Source organism: Cyprinodon tularosa, unplaced genomic scaffold (genome assembly GCF_016077235.1).
Source record: "Cyprinodon tularosa strain WSP-4 unplaced genomic scaffold, ASM1607723v1 ctg453, whole genome shotgun sequence".
Classification (NCBI taxonomy): domain Eukaryota; kingdom Metazoa; phylum Chordata; class Actinopteri; order Cyprinodontiformes; family Cyprinodontidae; genus Cyprinodon; species Cyprinodon tularosa.
Window position 1 is genome coordinate 277,792 of NW_024039178.1, and position 18,457 is coordinate 296,248.

Genomic DNA, 18,457 nt, shown 5'->3' on the forward strand with positions numbered 1-18,457 from the left:
GAACTGGACTGATGAAGCAACTGATGAGGGAACTGGACTGATAAGTGAACAGGGAACTGGACTGATGAGGGAACTGGACTGATGAAGCAACTGATGTGGGAACTGGACTGATAAGTGAACAGGGAACTGGACTGATCAGGGAGCTGGACTGATGAGGGAACTGGACTGATGAAGCAACTGATGAGGGAACTGGACTGATAAGTGAACAGGGAACTGGACTGACGAGGGAACTGGACTGATGAAGCAACTGATGAGGGAACTGGACTGATAAGTGAACAGGGAACTGGACTGATCAGGGAACTGGACTGATGAAGCAACTGATGAGGGAACTGGACTGATAAGTGAACAGGGAACTGGACTGATCAGGGAACTGGATTGATGAAGCAACTGATGAGGGAACTGGACTGATAAGTGATCAGGGAACTGGACTGATCAGAGAACTCGACTGATCAGGGAACTGGACTGATAAGTGAACAGGGAACTGGACTGATCAGGGAACTGGACTGATGAGGGAACTGGACTGATGAAGCAACTGATGAGGGAACTGGACTGATAAGTGAACAGGGAACTGGACTGATGAGGGAACTGGACTGATAAGGGAACAGGGAACTGGACTGATCAGGGAACTGGACTGATGAGGAAACTGGACTGATGAAGCAACTGATGAGGGAACTGGACTGATAAGTGAACAGGGAACTGGACTGATCAGGGGACTAGACTGATGAGGGAACTGGACTGATAAGTGAACAGGTAACTGGACTGATCAGGGAACTGGACTGATGAGGGAGAATCTTGAGGGAGAACTTTATCCTACAGTTCCGAGATGACCTTTCTAATCTGAAAGGTGAAATATAAATCAACAGAAAAATGGCAGACCTAGAATCTTTACAATCTAGTTTTCTGTCTTAAAAACATATCTGAATATTTCTATATTATTGCTGAACATGTTTGATCAGAAATCCAGAAGAAGAAAAAAAAACGGTCATGCGATCACGTGACTCAGTTCCTGCTGCCAACATGGCTGCCGAGGAGCTGCCGTCTGATTTTGAGATCGTCATTCTGGGAACAGGTACCTCCTCTGGATTATTATCATGTCATCTGATTCGGATTGGGTGTAGGAACGTGCGGTGGTTCAGACTCTGTCCAAAACATTCGGTTTAAACCAGCCTGAACCAGATTCAGAGCTGGACTTTGTCTGTCCGTTACAGTCAATGGGGCTAGCTGCTAGCGTGTTAGCTGCTAGCCTGATGAACTGTGATTTTTACATGAACCTGATGGAGTCAAAGCTGCTCTCCATCTGACAGGAGGCTAACCCAGGCTAGCTGCTGCTCAGGCTGTGATGTGTTCACGGTCATCTCCCCATCATCACACCACTGATCGGTTCCAGATCCTCCAGAACCTCAGCAGAATACCGTTTAAGTTCTGGAAACAGATCAGAACCACAGACCACCCTGTTGTAGTTTCCTATATAATCTATTTAATTTCCGTTGTTATTTTTATAGAGTTTTCTCCTTAAACATCCCTTTGGTTCCATGTCAGCAGTGTTGTTTTTCCCTCACTGTAGGGCCTCCATCATGTCAACACTGGTTGTACTGGTTTGGACTGGAAAGCAAACACTGGGACCAGCAGCAGCTTTAGGGTTCCTGGAACATGCAGGACTTTATAAACTCCTATTGATGAAGTCACATTAAACAGGCTTTAGTTAATAACTAAAGTTATTAGTTATTTAGTTTAAAAACATTTGATTTATCAGAAAATGTTAAGAAATCCTCTAGATAAACGTTTATCTAATCGTTCAAAGTTTCTATAATTTTCTTGTAGTATGTATAAAGTGTAAATTAGCCCAATATTTAGAAAAAAAAGAAATAATGTGAAAAACTGCAGACCTGCAGAGACTTTTCCTATAATGCTGCACATGTGACTATGCCCTTTACATGGACTAGGACACGGGTCAGCAACCCAAACTGCTCAAAGAGCCATATTGGACCAAAAAAATAAATAAATAAATCTGTCTGGAACCGCAAAAATGTAAAAGCCTTATATACGCTGGCTCTAAGTATATTATCCCACTATAGAAAAGAACTATGTGGTCTTAAATATATAGCAATCATTCATGATGAAATGTTTATCCAGGAGCAAATGTCACATGGTAGCATGAGGTGATGGAGGAGCAGTGAACGCTCTCACCAAGCGGTTTAGGTTTTGTTGCATTGATGAAATTATAGAAACAGGATAAAGGAATCCATTCTTTGAATCCTCTTTTCTCATCAGCTATCTTCTTTTTTTCCCCTTTGGGATCCATGGTCCAAGTCACATCCACCGCTTTGTTTGCCTGGCATGGCGCCACGCTGGTTGCAAGTTATGACCTCTGATCTTATTGGCTATGATGCAAATTATTGTTTAAATTATTATTATTTTTTTTAATTAAACATGTTTTATTTGAAACATTTGCACTAACCAGTTACTAAAATGTTGACCAGAAAGTTTTAATTATTTGGTTAACCTTGGATTTTGTTTAAATATTAGAAATAAAGTCACTTTGTGAGCTCGGCATCAAGTATGAAGTCCTCTGGTAGTGACTCTGCAGGAATTTTAGTTTAAATTGATTTATTATACAAATGTTTACATCATTGGAAAACATAATTCATTTTAGTTCGACCTCCTGCACACCATATTAAAACAAACTTTTTCGAAAAGCTCCAGAGAGCCGTAAGGGGGGGTGCTAAAGAGCGGCGGGTTGCCGATCCCCGGACTAGGACATTGGGGAGAACTGCAGAGGTTTTTTGTCCTTCTTGGTTAATGGAAAATGAAAAATCTGAATCAATCTCCTCTTCACAAATTAAGCTTTATTCTTGTTATGCTTCCTGGAACATAGAATAAAAACAATTTAGATTGAATCTGTCTGCATGCTCCTGGTTTTCTGCTCTTAGCTTTTGATTGATATCGGTTATTGATTAATCAGGTCTTGCTGAGTCGGTGGTAGCAGCTGCCTGTTCGAGGGTTGGACAAAGGGTTCTTCACCTGGACAGGTGAGCTTTAATCTGTCAGCGATGATCCTGTAAGGGTAAGACATGACGATTGCTACTGAGAGGATCATAATTCATGTTGGATTAATCAGTTATTGATTGACAGGAGTTTAAATCCATGAGATCAGAGTCATTGCATGAGATGTTTGAAGGCTTTTATTGTGAAAGGCTTGTCTTCCTGTTTGTGTTTCCAGGAGGAGTCATTATGCAGCGAACTGGGCCAGCTTCACCTTTAACGGCCTGCTCACCTGGATTGAGGAGCAGAAGGTGATTATTGATCATCATTGATTATTGGTCATCAGCCTGTTGCCCACTGGCCTGTGACTGTGTGTGTTGGTAGGAGGAGTCTAAGCCTGAGAAGATCGAGGATTGGTCGAGTTTAGTGGAGGAAGGGGAGGAGCTTATACACCTCTCAAATTCAGAACCCGCCTCCATCACTAACCTGCAGGTGTTTAGTTACACCAGGTAAACTCCGCCTTTCTTCTTTACTACCAGACTGAGATGATTGTGGAGGGTTTCTATAATTTGGTAAAAGATAAAAAACTAGATTGGCATTTCTTTTAGTGAGGAGGAGGAAGCTGATGAACCAAACACCATAGAGGAAGAAAAAGCAGCAGGTGAAGATGCAGTTAAAGAGTCGTCAGAGACCGAGTCTGCAGGTTTGCCTCGTTAATATTCATTCATTGTTCCAAACGCTGGTTTTCCTTCACACTAACAAGGATGATGCAAACATGTTGCAGGTTCAAAGGAAGAAGAGGATGCTGGACCTGCAGAGGGAGAGGAGGTGAGGAAGAGGGGCTATGAAGATGATGCTTTAATCCGGTCTGATCATCTGACTGAATGTTCTTAACCAATCACAGCCTGCAGAGACAGAAGAGGAGGAGCCTGAGGCTGACCAGCCGCCGGCCTCGCCTCCTTCCAGCCAATCAGAGCCCATCAGAAAGAAGATCAGCCATGCTCAGCTGGTAAAGGAGGGGCGCAGGTTTAACATCGACCTGGTCTCTAAGGTAAACACAACTATGTTGTCATAAAACATTAAAAGAACTGTAAAAGCTTATTTATCAGCCATTAGTTTCATGATGATGATGATGTTAAGAGTCTGTGACCTCATCATTCTGGGGATGTTGATGATGATGTCACAGAAGCTTGGGGGTCTAACAATATCATTTAAAAATTAATAATCGATGCTGAATGCCTAGACATCAGCCCATAGTGCAGAGTTTAAATTAACTTTATTTAAAAACTTTAAAATTCAGCCACAACAGAAAGTGTAATAAGCATCAACATCAAACACCTCATGGTTACACCGTAAGCAGGAGCCTGTGATGTAGGGGTGGTGATGTCAGAGGAGCCTCTGATGAAGGGGTCATGATATTACTGGAGCGTCTCGTGTAGGGGTGATGATGTCGAAGGAGCGTCTCATGATGATGTGAAGAATTAACAGTGAGTTTCTCCTTCTTCATAAGCTCCTGTTTTCTCGTGGCTCTTTGGTCGATCTGCTCATCAAATCAAACGTGAGTCGCTACGCTGAGTTCAAGAACGTGACCAGGATACTGACCTATCGCCATGGCAACATAGAGCAGGTCCGTACAGTTTGTTTAACGTTTTTTATCTGCCACCCGTCTCTCTCTCACCCGTCTCTCTCTCACTCGTCTCCCCCTCCAGGTTCCCTGCAGCCGGGCTGATGTGTTTGCGAGCCGCCAGCTCTCTGTCGTTGAGAAGAGGAAGTTGATGCGCTTCCTGACGTCATGTATGGAGGAGACGGAGGAGCAGACGGGTGAGACACCTGCCCTGTTCTTCTGCTGACATCATCAGGATGTTGTAGATCCAGACGTCTTCAGCTCCTCTTCATGGATGTAAACGGTGCAAACACAGTGGTGCATTATGGGTAATCTAGCCCCTTCCTCCCACTTTTAGCCTACAGCGGTCGGCCATATTCTGAATTCCTGCGTGACCAACAGCTCGGTGAAAGCCTGCAACACTTCCTGCTTCATTCTATCGCCATGGTAACGGAAGACACACCCACAGAGGAGGGACTTGCCTCCACACGTCACTTCCTTCGGTGTCTGGGTCGCTATGGCAACACTCCCTTCCTGTTTCCTGTGTACGGCCTTGGAGAGATCCCCCAGTGCTTCTGCAGGTGAGAACCAGCCGTTGCTATGGAGACGCATTTCTGTCTGCTGGGTTGGTGGTGCACCTACAGCAGGTTCTGCAGCCTCTCTGAGTTCTGCTCTCAAAGCTTCCACTGTTGATGAACACCAACAGCATCTCCCGTGTTATTCGGCCGGTTCTGCTCCTCAGAACTTTCTCTGAGGCTTTTATCCTAGTTTTACCGGTCAGGTGAGTCCACCTTAAGGTTTGCAACGCACTGCTGCTCAGTTTCTCTTCACCCAGAAGCTCTGTGCAGCTCCACTGGCTGCTCTGTCAGCTGCTCCTTCATTAACAGCAGACATTAGTGATGATGAGGATGCTGTCGCCGAAGGCTCCTCTCCATATCAGATGATGATGCTGAGCGGATATTAGCTGACGCTGTCGGCCTCTGAGGAGATGAATGTCTGCCTGGAAGATGAAGATGTTCTGCTAACTGTTTGAGCTCTTCATCCTGGTCAGAGGCCAGTAAGGCCTGAGGCTGCAGTGGGTCAGAACTTGTTGATGGCCCAGTCTGATTAGCGGGGCTGAGAACAACTGACTGAGTTATAGAGGAGGTCAGTTCTGCTAAAGGTCCACGTCCCCAAATAGCAGTTTGGTTCTGTTCACCCTCACATCAACTGTTTTCCAGGTTCTTTTAGAACATGCTTAGGAACCAGAGTAGAGCTGACAGACCGTTCTTCTCATTAAGCTCAAGGTAATCACTGGTTCAGAACCAGAATAATGGATCAGTTTCCCTGCATGATCTTAACAGGCCTTCTGATTGAGGTCCGGAACACATACACTGACCGAGGGTTTTGATTGGAAGTCAGTAGAATGAGTAGAACCTTCTGGACCGACCCGTGTTCTAACGTAAACCTTCTGTTGTTTCAGGATGAGCGCCGTGTTTGGAGGGATCTACTGTCTCAGACACTCCGTCCACTGTCTCATCGTGGACAAGGACACCAACAGGTAACCACGGTTACACTCTGGTTAGGCGGTCAGCAGAGAAAGTCTCAGTCTGTCTCTGTGCGTCTCTGAGTCACTGTGATACGTGGTGTCCTGCGTCCTCGTATAACAGGTCATTAACTCTGAACTTCACCTCGTCTATCTTCTTCATCACCTTTAAAGGTTAAATAAATAATAGCAGTTCTGGCGCTCTGATTGGCTGCCTACGCCACCATGGTAACAACCAATTTATGTGACCTTCTGAGCCGTGATTGGGTGATAATTTATGATGGGCCAAACACTCAATTTATGTGGAGGAAATGAGGAGGATAATTTGATGTAATGGATGAGGAGGGCTTCAGTCAGCTGCTGTTGTCATGGTTACTGTTAGCATCTATCACTGTGTCCTTGAATCTGCCAGGGACAGGAAGTAGAGTGTCAGAATAAAAGCGCCAGGGGAGTTATCTAGCCTGAGCTGAAGTTTGATCCGACGTTTTTATGATGAAACTTATATATCAGGACTTGGGGAAGAAGACATGTTTCCTTTCTCAGAGCCACAGGTCATCAGAATAATCCTGATTCAGGTCCAAAAGAAAAACAAAGAGGATGCCATGCTCAGAGATGGGAAGTAACAAAGTACAAATACTACGTTACTGTACTCAAGTAGATTTTTCTGATATTTTTACTTTACTTTACTACTTATTTTTATGGCGACTTTTTACTTCTACTCCTTACATTTTTACACAAATATCTGTACTTTCTACTCCTTACATTTTAAAAAATTGGCTCGTTACTTTAGTTTTGAATCATTTCAATGGAGTTACCGTTATTATCTTTCACGTCATCAATACCAAATTCAATCTAATTGGATGGGAATCTACGTTGCATTTGGCGCACCACTACAAGATGAATCGACAGATTCGGCGGTATTCATTGCCGGCAAATCATTGCAGCTTGGTGGCGGTGGCGTTAGCATAGTAGTATGGATGACGAGATGATTGAAAATGAACACAACGGAGATCTAGTCCTATTGGCAGACATCCATTTAAAATGTAGGCAACGGCATGAAAAAAGTGGTTTCTACTTTTACTGTTATACTTTAAGTAAATTTACAAGCCTGTACTTTGTTACTTTTACTTGAGTAAAGAAGTTTAATCAGTACTTCCACTTTTACCAGAGTATTTTTTAAGTCAAGTATCTGTAATTTTACTCAAGTACGGAAAGTGAGTACTTTTGCCATCTCTGGCCATGCTTGGCTGGAGTTAGAGAACCAGTCAGACATCAGCTGCAGTCTGTAGATCGATAGACATTTCAACATAGACTCGTCGGTTCAGTCCAGCAGACATAGTTTGATCCTCGTCCTCAACAATGGGTCAGGTTCTGACTGGATCTAACCCAAAAGAATTCTCTGATCCCATTCTAAAGAATCTGCTCCTGCTGATAAGCACACGGTGATAGTGGAGAGAAAAACAACCAGAACAAGGCTCAGTGTGAGTGGATTTTGGATTTGAACGAAGATTGCAACTTCCTGGAGCAGGAAGAGTCCACATTCATGTTCCCGCCTAAGTTTCCCCGACAGATGTCTTTATTTCTTTCTGGTATATGAAGTCATCGAAACAGGTCGCCTTAAAACCAAGTCCACATTGACGTTAAAAATGGTTCAGACGGACGCCGAAAACTAGATTCTGGATCATTTGCTCTTTAAATTAATTAAACCCTTGTTATTCTTTAATATTTTGCAAGGCGTTGATATCGAGTTTGAAAGTTTAGTATGTTGACATCCCTTGTGTTAGCTTAGCCTTTTAGCTTGTAGCCTTTGGCGGTACAGCTAGCGGTCTGAACCAGGTAGCTGCGTCTTTCCGGGTCATTTCGACTGTGGCGACGGTTTTAGACGATTCCCTGTTTTAATGAAAAGCAGACGCAGTAGAACAGAACCGAGCCGACCCACATCGAGTAGAGGAGGGGGAGTGTACCACGAGAAGATCAGAAGGAGATGAAGAAAAAAGAGGAGGTGGAGTCAGAGGTCAAAGTTCATGTCTCCATAGATCAGGTGTTCCTACTGGATGACCTGTTTATCCCATGTGCTCCATCAGTGATTTCATCACTCTGACATCACTTCCTATTGCAGGTGTAAGGCGGTGATTGACAGCCGAGGCCAGCGAATCAGCTGCAACCATGTGGTTCTGGAGGACAGTTACCTGGACGCAGACAGGAAGCCGACAGCCACACCCCCCAGGTGAGGAGAGAAACATGGCGAGGACCGTTCCTCCTAGGTTTATTACTGGGGATGACGATGTTGATGGTGTGGTCTGTGTCCAGGTATCTGAGCCGGGCCGTCCTCATCACAGACGCCTCGGTTCTGCCCTCAGACCCAGACCAGCAGGTAACTCTGCCTCGATTGCTGGAGGTCAGCATGAAGTGATGTCAGAAAGCAAAGCTGTTGAGTCACAGGCAGCGCTGGTCCAGTGCAACCAGAACTGGTTCTAAAGCGGCTCCAGATGGGTTAATCTGAACTGGGTCTAGTATAAATGGTGATGACATCACTGGCTAATCAACATCCCATTGCCTAGCATGTGTAACTCAGTCACAGTGGGTTCTGAACCCAGAGGACTTGAACAGAACTTTCCTGTCAGCTGACCTCTGTAAGAGGATCTGCCCTGGTTCTGCCCTCAGAACCGGTCCAATTTCTCTGCAGAAAATCATGACCCTGACTTCATGTTTGGTTCTGGACCTGGGGCAGGTGGCAGACACGATGCTCAGGTTCCTCCAGGTGACATCAGGAGCACAGCTGGGAATGACTGCATCAGGGAACAGGAAGTGGGCGGAGTTTGTTCTGTTCCTGCTGATCCAGGACCATTCATCCTGTCTCCTCAGATCTCCATGGTAACGGTTCCTCCCGCCACAACAGGAGGTCCTTCAGTGAAGATGGTGGAGCTGAGCTCGTCCACCATGACCTGCATCCCTGGAACATGTGAGTTCACCTGCAGCCTCTGAAGGTTCTGGTTAGAGGGTTCAGGGTCCAATAAGCTTCCTTTGCTGAAAGGGTTTAGAATGAGTCAGCAATGAAGATGATGCAGGTCTGTGAAAACGACCAGAGCCTGCTGAACAAACTCCTGAGGGAGAAAGAGCTGAAAGAACAGAACCCCTCAGAGAGAAGTCGACTAAAAGTCCAACTCAGACTGAACCGGCGGGAGCTGCAGGTCCAGACCAGAGCAAACGATCAGCAGAATCAATGAACCATTAAAGTATCAGCGACTTTGTTAGATCAGGAAAAAGATGAACATGAAGAAACAGATTAGTGAGCAACAGCTGGGGGCCTGTTACCTTAAACGCGTCTGTTACCTTAGAGACAGCTGCCAGTATCCTATCATCAGCTGTTTCCTCTTTCCAGACTTGGTCCATCTCACCTGCCAGTCGGTTGGCTCCGCCCATGAGGACCTGTTGCCCGTGGTAACCAGGATATTCAGAACCACAGAGCCTCAGGAGGAAGGTAACACACACACACACACACATTCTGATCTTGCTATATGTAATGGAGACCATGTGTCCATTGAGTTTCAGCCCTTTCTGAACCGAGAACATTACCAGAGCATCTGCCTTCACGTCTATGATGTTTTCATTTTAATCAGTGTAGAACTAATCAATATCTGCCATCATAGATCTCTTCATACTCCATTAGATCCTCCCCTTTCTATCTAACTTTTTATTTTTAATGCCATTACTAATCGAAATACCGTGTCATGATGATGCCTTTAGAGATGCTTCCTTCAAACTTCCTGTTTCCTCCAGTTGCTGCGGCCAATCCTTTGATCTGGACTCAGGCTGATCTTACTGGTTGGCTCCCAGCTCTTAAAATGTTGTTTCCAGGTCCTCCTATCTGGGTTGGCTACAGGCTGTTTAGTTGATTTTAATAATGAAGTTTTTTTTTTTTATTTAACTGTGTATTAATGGTTAGTTTATAAAGAATGTGTGTCTATTTAGAGATAAAATGGCCTCACACTGGAACCAGAACAGGAGCAGCTGCTTCTGGTCTGAGTGAGTTCAGATCCAGATGTCTCCTCATGCTGTCCATCTGTCCTCAGACCGTCGTCCCTCTGTCCTCTGGTGTCTGTACTTCAACATGGCCGATGGGTCAGCGCTAGAGGTTGAAGGTCACCGCGTACCATCCAACGTGTACGTCTGCTCTGGTCCAGATGGAGCGCTGGGACACGAACACACCATCAGACAGGTGAGCCGTCCCGCTCCACCGGACAGAATCTGGCCGATGTTTGGTTCAGTTACCGCCTGCTGGTTCAAACCGGTTCCTGCTGCATTCAGAGTTGTCATATTTGATGTCAGGCTTGTTCCTGGGTTACAGGAACCAGAATGAAAGTTTGTTCTGTTTTTAGGCCGAGTCCATCTTCCAGAAGATCCTCCCAGAGGAGGAGTTCTGTCCTCCTGCTCCAAACCCTGAAGACATCATCTATGATGGAGACAATGCGTCCCCTGGAGAGGACAGAACAGCAGTGGAGAACGGAGGGAACCAGGAGGAGAACCAAGAGAAAGAAGGAAACCAGGAGGAGAATCAGGAGGAGAACCAAGAGAAGGAAGGAAACCAGGAGGAGATTCAGGAGAAAAAAGGAGACCAGGAGGAGAATGGAGTGAACCAGGAGCCTGAGGAGTAACATGAACCTTCACCACTTTATTTTCTGCTCTGATCTTTGGCATGAAGGCAGCAGCTGCACTGCTGCCACCTGCTGACTGCAGCCTGAACTGCACCACTCAAGGTTCTGGGAGGAGACCCATCAGAACTCTGTTGCGTTTGGACCCTTGGTTCTATTTATGCTGTATTTTTTCTTTATTGGATTATGTAGATGACAGTTAATGTTTTTCTGTTGCTGTAAGCATCAGTTCTTGTTGGTTCTGCTGGGTTCTGATCCAGGTTTCACCACCGATGTCAGATCATTCAGCAGTATTTGGCCAAACACAATTAGCCTTTGGATGATAAGGTAACAAATAAACCAAGTTCCTATATCAGCATCAATGTTCTCAGGTTTTTAAAAAAAATTTGTTTAACTCGTTTTTAAGAATTTCATGAAGCACATTTCTACATATTAGGTCAAACTGATTTTTTTAAATGAATTTTGCCATGAAAAGGTTTAGTTCCAACCTCGAATCTTCCCCTCAGCGCCCTGGAAACGGTAAAGTGTCTTTTTTTTTTCAATCTTCTGAAGGCAAATTCGATTATTTCTGAGCGTCATCTGTTAAAGGGAACCCAGGATTCATCCCTGATGAATAAAGCAGGTTCACTGAAAACCATTACTGGTAGCAGTGGGTTCTGGACCGGCCCGGAAACGCACGGTTCAAGCTGTTCCGTCTAACACCAAAATCTCACATCCTCCACATGCGCCCTGCTTAGCTGCAGAACGCCTGTGCAAAACAAAGCCTAAAGCCTCCATGGTTCCTTAATAGTGATTATTTTTTTTTTAATTCATAGGAGAAAAACTAGTTTCTGCTCAAACGTTTCCTTTTCGTTGTGGATCTTTGCAATAGGGATAATTAGCATAATGCAAAATTGGTTTATTCTCTACTTCCAAACTCAGCATCTCTTCAGCCATGCCTGCAATAAGAAGTTTCTTTTGAAGTTGTGACTGGATTTGATGAAACGTTTAAGCCTCTCAGTAGTGACGGGTCCAGCAACACTGATGCATGGAGCCCATAGAGTAAAACACTATGGTGTTGTTTCAAGAAAGCCATGTGATACAGTTGTTTAAAACTGACTGAGACACTAAACTATGTTTAAGAACATCTGCTTAAAAAAAGAACAAGTCCTCTTTTGTGGTTTATTAAAATTATCTATAATTTTGAAGACTTAAATAGGAAAGTTTCAGCCTTTGCGTTTCCTCTCAGTTATCACTCAATTTATCTGAATTAAAGTTGATTTCAAATTGACAGTTTTGTTTTTACCTTGTTTAAAAAATGATTTAAAATACTGGTCCACAAGCATCCTCATTCACGTTCCCCTAAGTTTTCACGTAAAGATAAGTTTACATTTATTGGCTGCATCTAAAAATATCAGCGTATGAAGGTCCAGCAGGTGTCAGTATTCTGACCAATAGTTTGGTTTTGACGAAAAGCTTTAAAATGCATCAATAACCCACCAACACCTCTGTATAAAATAAATATTTTGATAGAGATGAGAAATGTGCTTCCTGGTACATTGAAGTACCGATATTCTGCATCCAATAATTTAAACTGTTAGGCTTTTGTAACATCAGAATTATGCTCCAATTTGTGGTTACCAAATTAATTTGACAAATCTGATCTTCATTCTTTTTCCCGGTTGGTGTGATTGCAATTACAGATTTTGACCCCGCCAGCTTCCAACAGATTGGAGTGGAGCAAAAAATAGCTTGACTCTGTATTTTGACGGTGAAGATGTTCATAGCCGGTGAGGTGTGGAGAAGTAATGGTGGATGCTGAGCAATTCTCATTGATGATTTTGCAAGTTAGCAGAGCAGTGACAAGATGTGGAATCTGGGGGTAAGATCAAAGGTCTGCTCTCTAACAGAAGATGCTCTCAGCATAGCTGATAAAGTCAGTACCAGCGCTGGTTCTGGACCACAGCCCAGAATTGTCAACATGTGGATTAAATATTTAAGGCTTTAAAACCCAACAGATCTATAATTCTGAACCTCTAGACAGTTTTCAATGGGCTGTGGTTCTGCTGACCCATTTAACACAAAGACAGACTCGGGTTCAAACTGAGGCTTTTATTGTGAAAATCAAACAGCTCTTTACAGACGGCGACCACGGCGACCGCCCTTCCTCCTGGTGGAGTCCGATGGGATCGGAGTGACGTCCTCTGAACACAAGAAGAAACAGAACACGATCAGACCAACAGAACCAGACTGCAGCTTCAAGGCCCAGAACCAGAAAACCTCCTGCTTTGGACCACTGGTTCTGGACCTGCTAGTCTAGAGATGGATGTTCTAGAACCTGCAGCATTTCCACACAAAGCTGATCTATGAAGATCCAACTGAAAGGTCCGGTTCCTCTGACCCATTTAGTAGCTGCCCATGGTTCTGAACCTGTTCTAGCGGCCCATCAGAACCAGCCATTAAAGTAGAAATGAAACAGCTAACAAAACTATTTTAGCAGATTGTTTTCCCATTATCAAATGAAAAATATTAGGGCTGAAACTATCAGATTATTTGATTACTGAAATAATCTGCAACTAAATAGTAATTAATAGTTAACTGGAGTATAGAACCTGTACTGGTATCTAAATTGTTAAAAACATTTCTAACGTCTAATATGCTCTACCCAGAACTAAAGTGGAAAGGTTTTAGTTTGACCAGGTTTAAATTAGCAAAACATCAAATTATTAATCGATTAATTGAAAACAATACAGATTAAATAAATGTACAAAGTAATCATTACTGGCTCCTCTAAAATATATAAAGATGTAGCATTTGTATCATCTCTAAGCAGTGCGCTGCCATGTCGCAATACTTCAAACACTGTAGTCACAGCGTGGGTTGATGCCTCAGCCAGAAGTCGAATATTTTATATATCGCCGCTACCATACAGCCGTAAATCACTGGAGAATGGAGGTCAGACACAACTGAAAGGACTAGAGCGTATAAACCACTTTGCTTCTGAGTCTGTGAGGAGAGAAGAGGAATCTGTGGAGATGTTCTGACTCTCAGCCTTATTCAGTGAGCGCGGAGAGTTTGGCTTTATGGACATTTAAATCTGAGCCGAGGTGGAAACAGAGTTAGCCATGCTGTCCCTGAAGGACCTGAGAGAGGAACATGGAGCTACAGGACAGTCCAAGAATAAAGCCGCAGGATGGCGAGGGAGAACAGAGACCTTAAGATATCCTGCCCGTCGTGGATCACGGTAAGAGAGAATATTTCTCTGGAGGTTTTGACCCGACGTGGTTCCTGTGGCTGAGGGACCCTGAGCTGCAGAGATGTGTACATCCTGATGGCTGCTGCTTGAGTTCTAAAAACGGTGATAAACTGAGAACTAAGCTCTACTGACGGATGTTTGGTGATGGCGCTTTATTGCTGCCGCTGACCCACTGTCAGATTTTGATGGTCAGTAGAACCCGACTTATAGGTGGTGAAATTAATATCATCCTGAGCAGCTTTAGCTACTAGCTCTCCAGACTCTGGTGTTCTGCTCAACATCCTAACAGCTTCCTCTTCTCTCAGACGCCCAGCAGGCTCAGAAATGTAAGCAAAGTGATGTAGATGCTCTAGTCTCCTTTCAGCTTCGTTCCCATCAAACCAAGATTTCATCAATGATTTTATTCGACTGCTGGCTGAAACATCAACCAACCAGGAGACATCAGCGTTTGGAGCACTGCAACATGGCAGCGTCCTGCTTAATGATGATAAAAATGCTTCATTACCACATTTATAATATAATAATGGGAGACAATCCAGTAAATTACATTTTTTTTTGGCTAACAGTTTTATTTCCATTTTAAAGCTCCATCATCAGCTGCTGTGGGGTTCTGGTACCGAGTGCCGATGAGCGTTCTGGTCTCAGAATAAAACAGACCTAGTCTGGTGTAGTGGGTCGGTACCTTAACATCTGCCCCAGCAGTTGAGTCAATTTGAACAGAACAGTTTTTAAATGATGGCATTTCCCTCATCAGTCTGTTCCGATGGGTGGAACCAACAGTTGATCGCCTTTCTATTTGGCACAGATTTGCGGGTTATAGAAGCAGCCATGGTCCAAATGGACCTATGACCTCAGCACTATCAGACCCAGTGCTGAGAACCGGATCAAACTGGCCTCCTGTTGAGACCCAAGGCCACTGGATATTTGACCCAGTGGAACGAGAACATCCCATAATACCAACTGGATTCTGCCTCCATATTCAACAGAACCCCTCAGATGTGTCCTTCACCAGCCCGACCCAAACCCCCCCACAACTCCAACAGGAACCTACCGATGCGTCCGATCTTCATGCCGGACCGGGCCAGAGCTCTGAGCGCAGACTGAGCTCCGGGTCCAGGAGTCTTTGTCCTGAAACAGACACAATGATCAGAACCACGGCCTCCTATCAAACCCGGACCTTCAGAACCGCATGTCTACCTGTTCCCTCCGGTGGCCCGCAGCTTGATGTGCAGCGCCGTGATGCCCAGCTCCTTGCAGCGCTGCGCCACGTCCTGCGCTGCCAACATGGCGGCGTAGGGAGACGACTCATCTCTGTCGGCCTTCACCTTCATCCCACCTGTCACACGGCAGATCGTCTCCCTGGAAACACAGACCCATCAGAACTGGACCGGGCGAGTGGCAGTCAGGAGCAGCATCGGTGGCAGACTTACTTCCCGGAGAGGTCTGTGACGTGGACGAAGGTGTCGTTGAAGGATGCGAAAATGTGGCAGACGCCAAACACATTCTCTCCTTCGGCCACCTGGGGACCCAGGCTGATCACCTGCTCCTCCTTCTTCTCCTTCCCTTTACGAGGAGCCATGTCTGCTGAGGAGCAAAGCAGGACATTAAGCAGCAGCAGAAACTGCATCAGAACCCAAACAGTGACTAAACATCAGGAGGAAAAAAGACGGTGGCCTGATGGGGTCAGAGCAGGGAGTCACTAAGTATATGATTGGAGCGTCCAAGATGCTCCATGATCTTCATGAGGATGATGAAGCTGGTGGAGATTTAATCAGAACTGAGCTTAAACTGCTGCCCGATAATAGAAGCACACATGGAGGTCCAAACTGCTACCTGAAGCAGTTCAGAACCAGAACCACCTGTCACCGGGTGGCTCCGTCCTGTGGAAGGTTCATTCATGTTTACCTTAAAATTAGCTGCTTCAGAACTCAGAGGCTATGCTAACGTTAGCTTCCTGCAGACACCGATGATAAGACCGAACATTTCTGTCCCGCTAAAGATTCCAAACAAAAACAAAAAAAATTATCACTGTTCTATAATGTCTAAAACAACACTGCTATAATGTCTATAAACATTTGAATGGCCTCCATCTTCATCTGGACGCCCAGCTAACATGGCGACACGTCGCAGTCGAAAAACATTAGGGGAAAACTGGGAGAAACGAACCTTCAAAAAATTACAGAAACACAATTCAGACCCAGCTGGCCCCTAAAATCATTACTCCTTCATAAAACACACCTTAGATGTTCGGATGGTGACCCGGTAGAAAGATTAAAGAGGATGTTTTCCTCGGCTGGACTCACCTTACAGTGTCTCTTTAGTGAGCTCAAACAGAAAGGAAGGAAGCTTCGTTACCGGAAACAGAAATAAGGACTTCCTGCTGCCGCCGGTGCTGCCCCCTGCTGGACTTTCAGCAGAACAGCAGCGCATTCACTTTTTGATGCATAACGTTATCATACCGGAGGATGTAACATGATTTATTTATATCGAACCGAGCCATCAGCTCCGGGGCTGGTCAGCCTGTAGCTCTGTGATGAAAGTTGGTGGAGACACTTGGGAGTAGGCTAATGGACCTACGGTTACACTTTCATTAGGCTAATTTTCCAAGAATGTATTTATTTAATGCTTTCCTATTTTTGAGGACACAAGACCACAACACACTGATATTTATATTTATAGATGTTATAGAGATCCCTTTTAGTGCATTACAAATATAGGGCCCAAAAACATCAATGCATAAAAAAAATATATTAATAACAGCTAATTCCAATGCAGGAACTGATATCTGCATCCCTAAAAGTACAATTTCAATTCCATACAGAAAAAAACATCGATATGCTGCATTTTAAATATAGCACAGCATATTTTTTCCTTGCAAAATTTGTGGTAAAATCTTGTTTTCACCTTTTAATCTTTAGCTCTCCCTGCTTCTCTCTGTGTTCTGTTTAAAAATATTGATCAACCCATTTACTAATATGATGATTCCAGAAACAAGATATGTAGAAGCTCTGCAGTCTGATTCTGTCTGATCAATAAGAAAACATGTTCATTGTAAGCTGTAGTTGGGAGTGATGGTCCTCTGAGAAGCCTAGATTTTTTTAAAGAGGAAAGAGCTGTTTTCTCAAGCTTCTTGCGTTATAGCAGCTTGTTTAAACTTATAATCTGTTGCCCTTTTTAGTTGAAACAGCTCTGTATGTCTAACAAACAGATTTTTCGGTGGCATCTCTAATTATTTTAACCAACCCGTCTCCTAACTTTTACTTAAACATCAAAGTAGCTGCTGGTTAATATTCACTGGGTGCTGCTGTGTGTCTCTCCTCCAATTATGTAGCTACTCTCTACGCAGTGAAATGCAACCGCCAATCAGATGTCTCAAAGCGACAGATCCGATGATGTCACGCCGAGAAAAATAACACTGACTCTAAATGCTCTGAACACAGATAGCTGCACCCGACCTCTGTTGCCTCCGCTGGCTTCCTGTCTCCGTCCGCTGGGGTTCCTGGAGCTGACGGATCGGCTCTAGTGCCCGGTGTGTTTCCACTACGTGCTGCACTGTAGTCGACCAAAATCCCCCCCGGACATTTTTTTTTAGGTATGAAAAGTAGGACATGTCCGGGAAAAAGAGGACATCTGGTCAACTCTGAAAAAAAAAATACTTTTTTCACAAAAATGCCTCATAAATGTTTGGTGACCGCCGAAATGATTCAGTTTTATTCCATGGGTAAAATAGCTGAGTAAAACCATTTGGCACAATTTGGAGACGCTGGTGACACCAAAAGTTCAAAGCCCCACAGCTCTGGAACTGTTATAGCTAGAGGTCAGGGGGGGATTTACCATTAGGCAATACTAGGCAGTTGCCTAGGGCCTCAAGTTCCTGGGGACCCCATAAACATATATTTTTAATGTATATTTGTGCACATTAATTATGTGCACAAATATACTATAATGAAACTATAATATTAAGTGTGTCTCTGCCCCCCTTCAGTGTCCACCACATTGGATCAGTCCATTTGCTACAAATGTTCAGAAAGGTCCAAACAGACAGCAGCAAACCAGTTGAAAACAAACAATGCAAAGCGCAGTGTTGCTAACTTAATGCTTTTGTCGCTGTATTTAGCAACTTTTCAGACCCCTCTAGTGCTTTTATTCCAGAAAAGCACCTAGTGCCAAATCTAGCGACTTTTTTTCTGTTAGTGGAGACTTGATACACACAACATATAAAAGCAGCGAACTCTGCTCTCCAGAGCAAGTAGATTGGTAACCCCGCCTCCTGCTCTCCTCTATCTTGTCTGCTGTCATGATTCATGCAGCTATTATTTCATCCAAATGAAAATGGAGAACAGATAAGCAGATCATCGATTGTCTACAGCGGAAAAAAAGGACTGTTATTTACATTTGCCGTCGGCTCTTTGGAAAATGCATGAAGGCGCAATCGGCTAAGTGAGCTTAGTGATTGGAAA

The 18,457-nt window shown here is 44.2% G+C and overlaps 2 protein-coding genes across 5 annotated transcripts; one reads left to right on the top strand and one right to left on the bottom strand.

Moving 5' to 3' along the window:
* Positions 1-950: 950 nt before the first annotated feature.
* Positions 951-11,128, top strand: chm (CHM Rab escort protein). 2 transcript variants are annotated; one of them, XM_038300705.1, is made up of 18 exons: positions 951-1,069; positions 2,963-3,029; positions 3,221-3,293; positions 3,367-3,491; positions 3,591-3,685; positions 3,767-3,810; positions 3,887-4,033; positions 4,493-4,609; positions 4,692-4,803; positions 4,944-5,166; positions 6,048-6,125; positions 8,230-8,337; positions 8,421-8,484; positions 8,976-9,072; positions 9,493-9,591; positions 10,184-10,329; positions 10,490-10,660; positions 10,694-11,128. In XM_038300705.1, the coding sequence occupies exons 1-18, from the start codon at positions 985-987 to the stop codon at positions 10,763-10,765; spliced, it is 1,923 nt and encodes a 640-aa protein (XP_038156633.1). In that variant the 5' UTR covers positions 951-984; the 3' UTR covers positions 10,766-11,128. The 2 variants fall into 2 exon arrangements, with proteins under 2 accessions (XP_038156633.1, XP_038156632.1); XM_038300704.1 differs by having other exon boundaries at positions 10,490-11,128.
* A 1,705-nt stretch (positions 11,129-12,833) lies between these two features.
* rps14 (ribosomal protein S14) lies at positions 12,834-16,451 on the bottom strand. 3 transcript variants are annotated; one of them, XM_038300706.1, is made up of 5 exons: positions 16,301-16,451; positions 15,428-15,578; positions 15,195-15,356; positions 15,049-15,125; positions 12,834-12,945 (listed from the first exon to the last, which is right to left on the bottom strand). In XM_038300706.1, exons 2-5 carry the CDS (start codon positions 15,574-15,576, stop codon positions 12,878-12,880), a joined length of 456 nt encoding a protein of 151 aa, XP_038156634.1. In that variant the 5' UTR covers positions 15,577-15,578; positions 16,301-16,451; the 3' UTR covers positions 12,834-12,877. The 3 variants fall into 3 exon arrangements, with proteins under 3 accessions (XP_038156634.1, XP_038156635.1, XP_038156636.1); XM_038300707.1 differs by having other exon boundaries at positions 15,428-15,581; positions 16,301-16,446; XM_038300708.1 differs by lacking the exon at positions 16,301-16,451 and adding an exon at positions 16,236-16,257.
* Between the last annotated feature and the right edge of the window lie 2,006 nt (positions 16,452-18,457).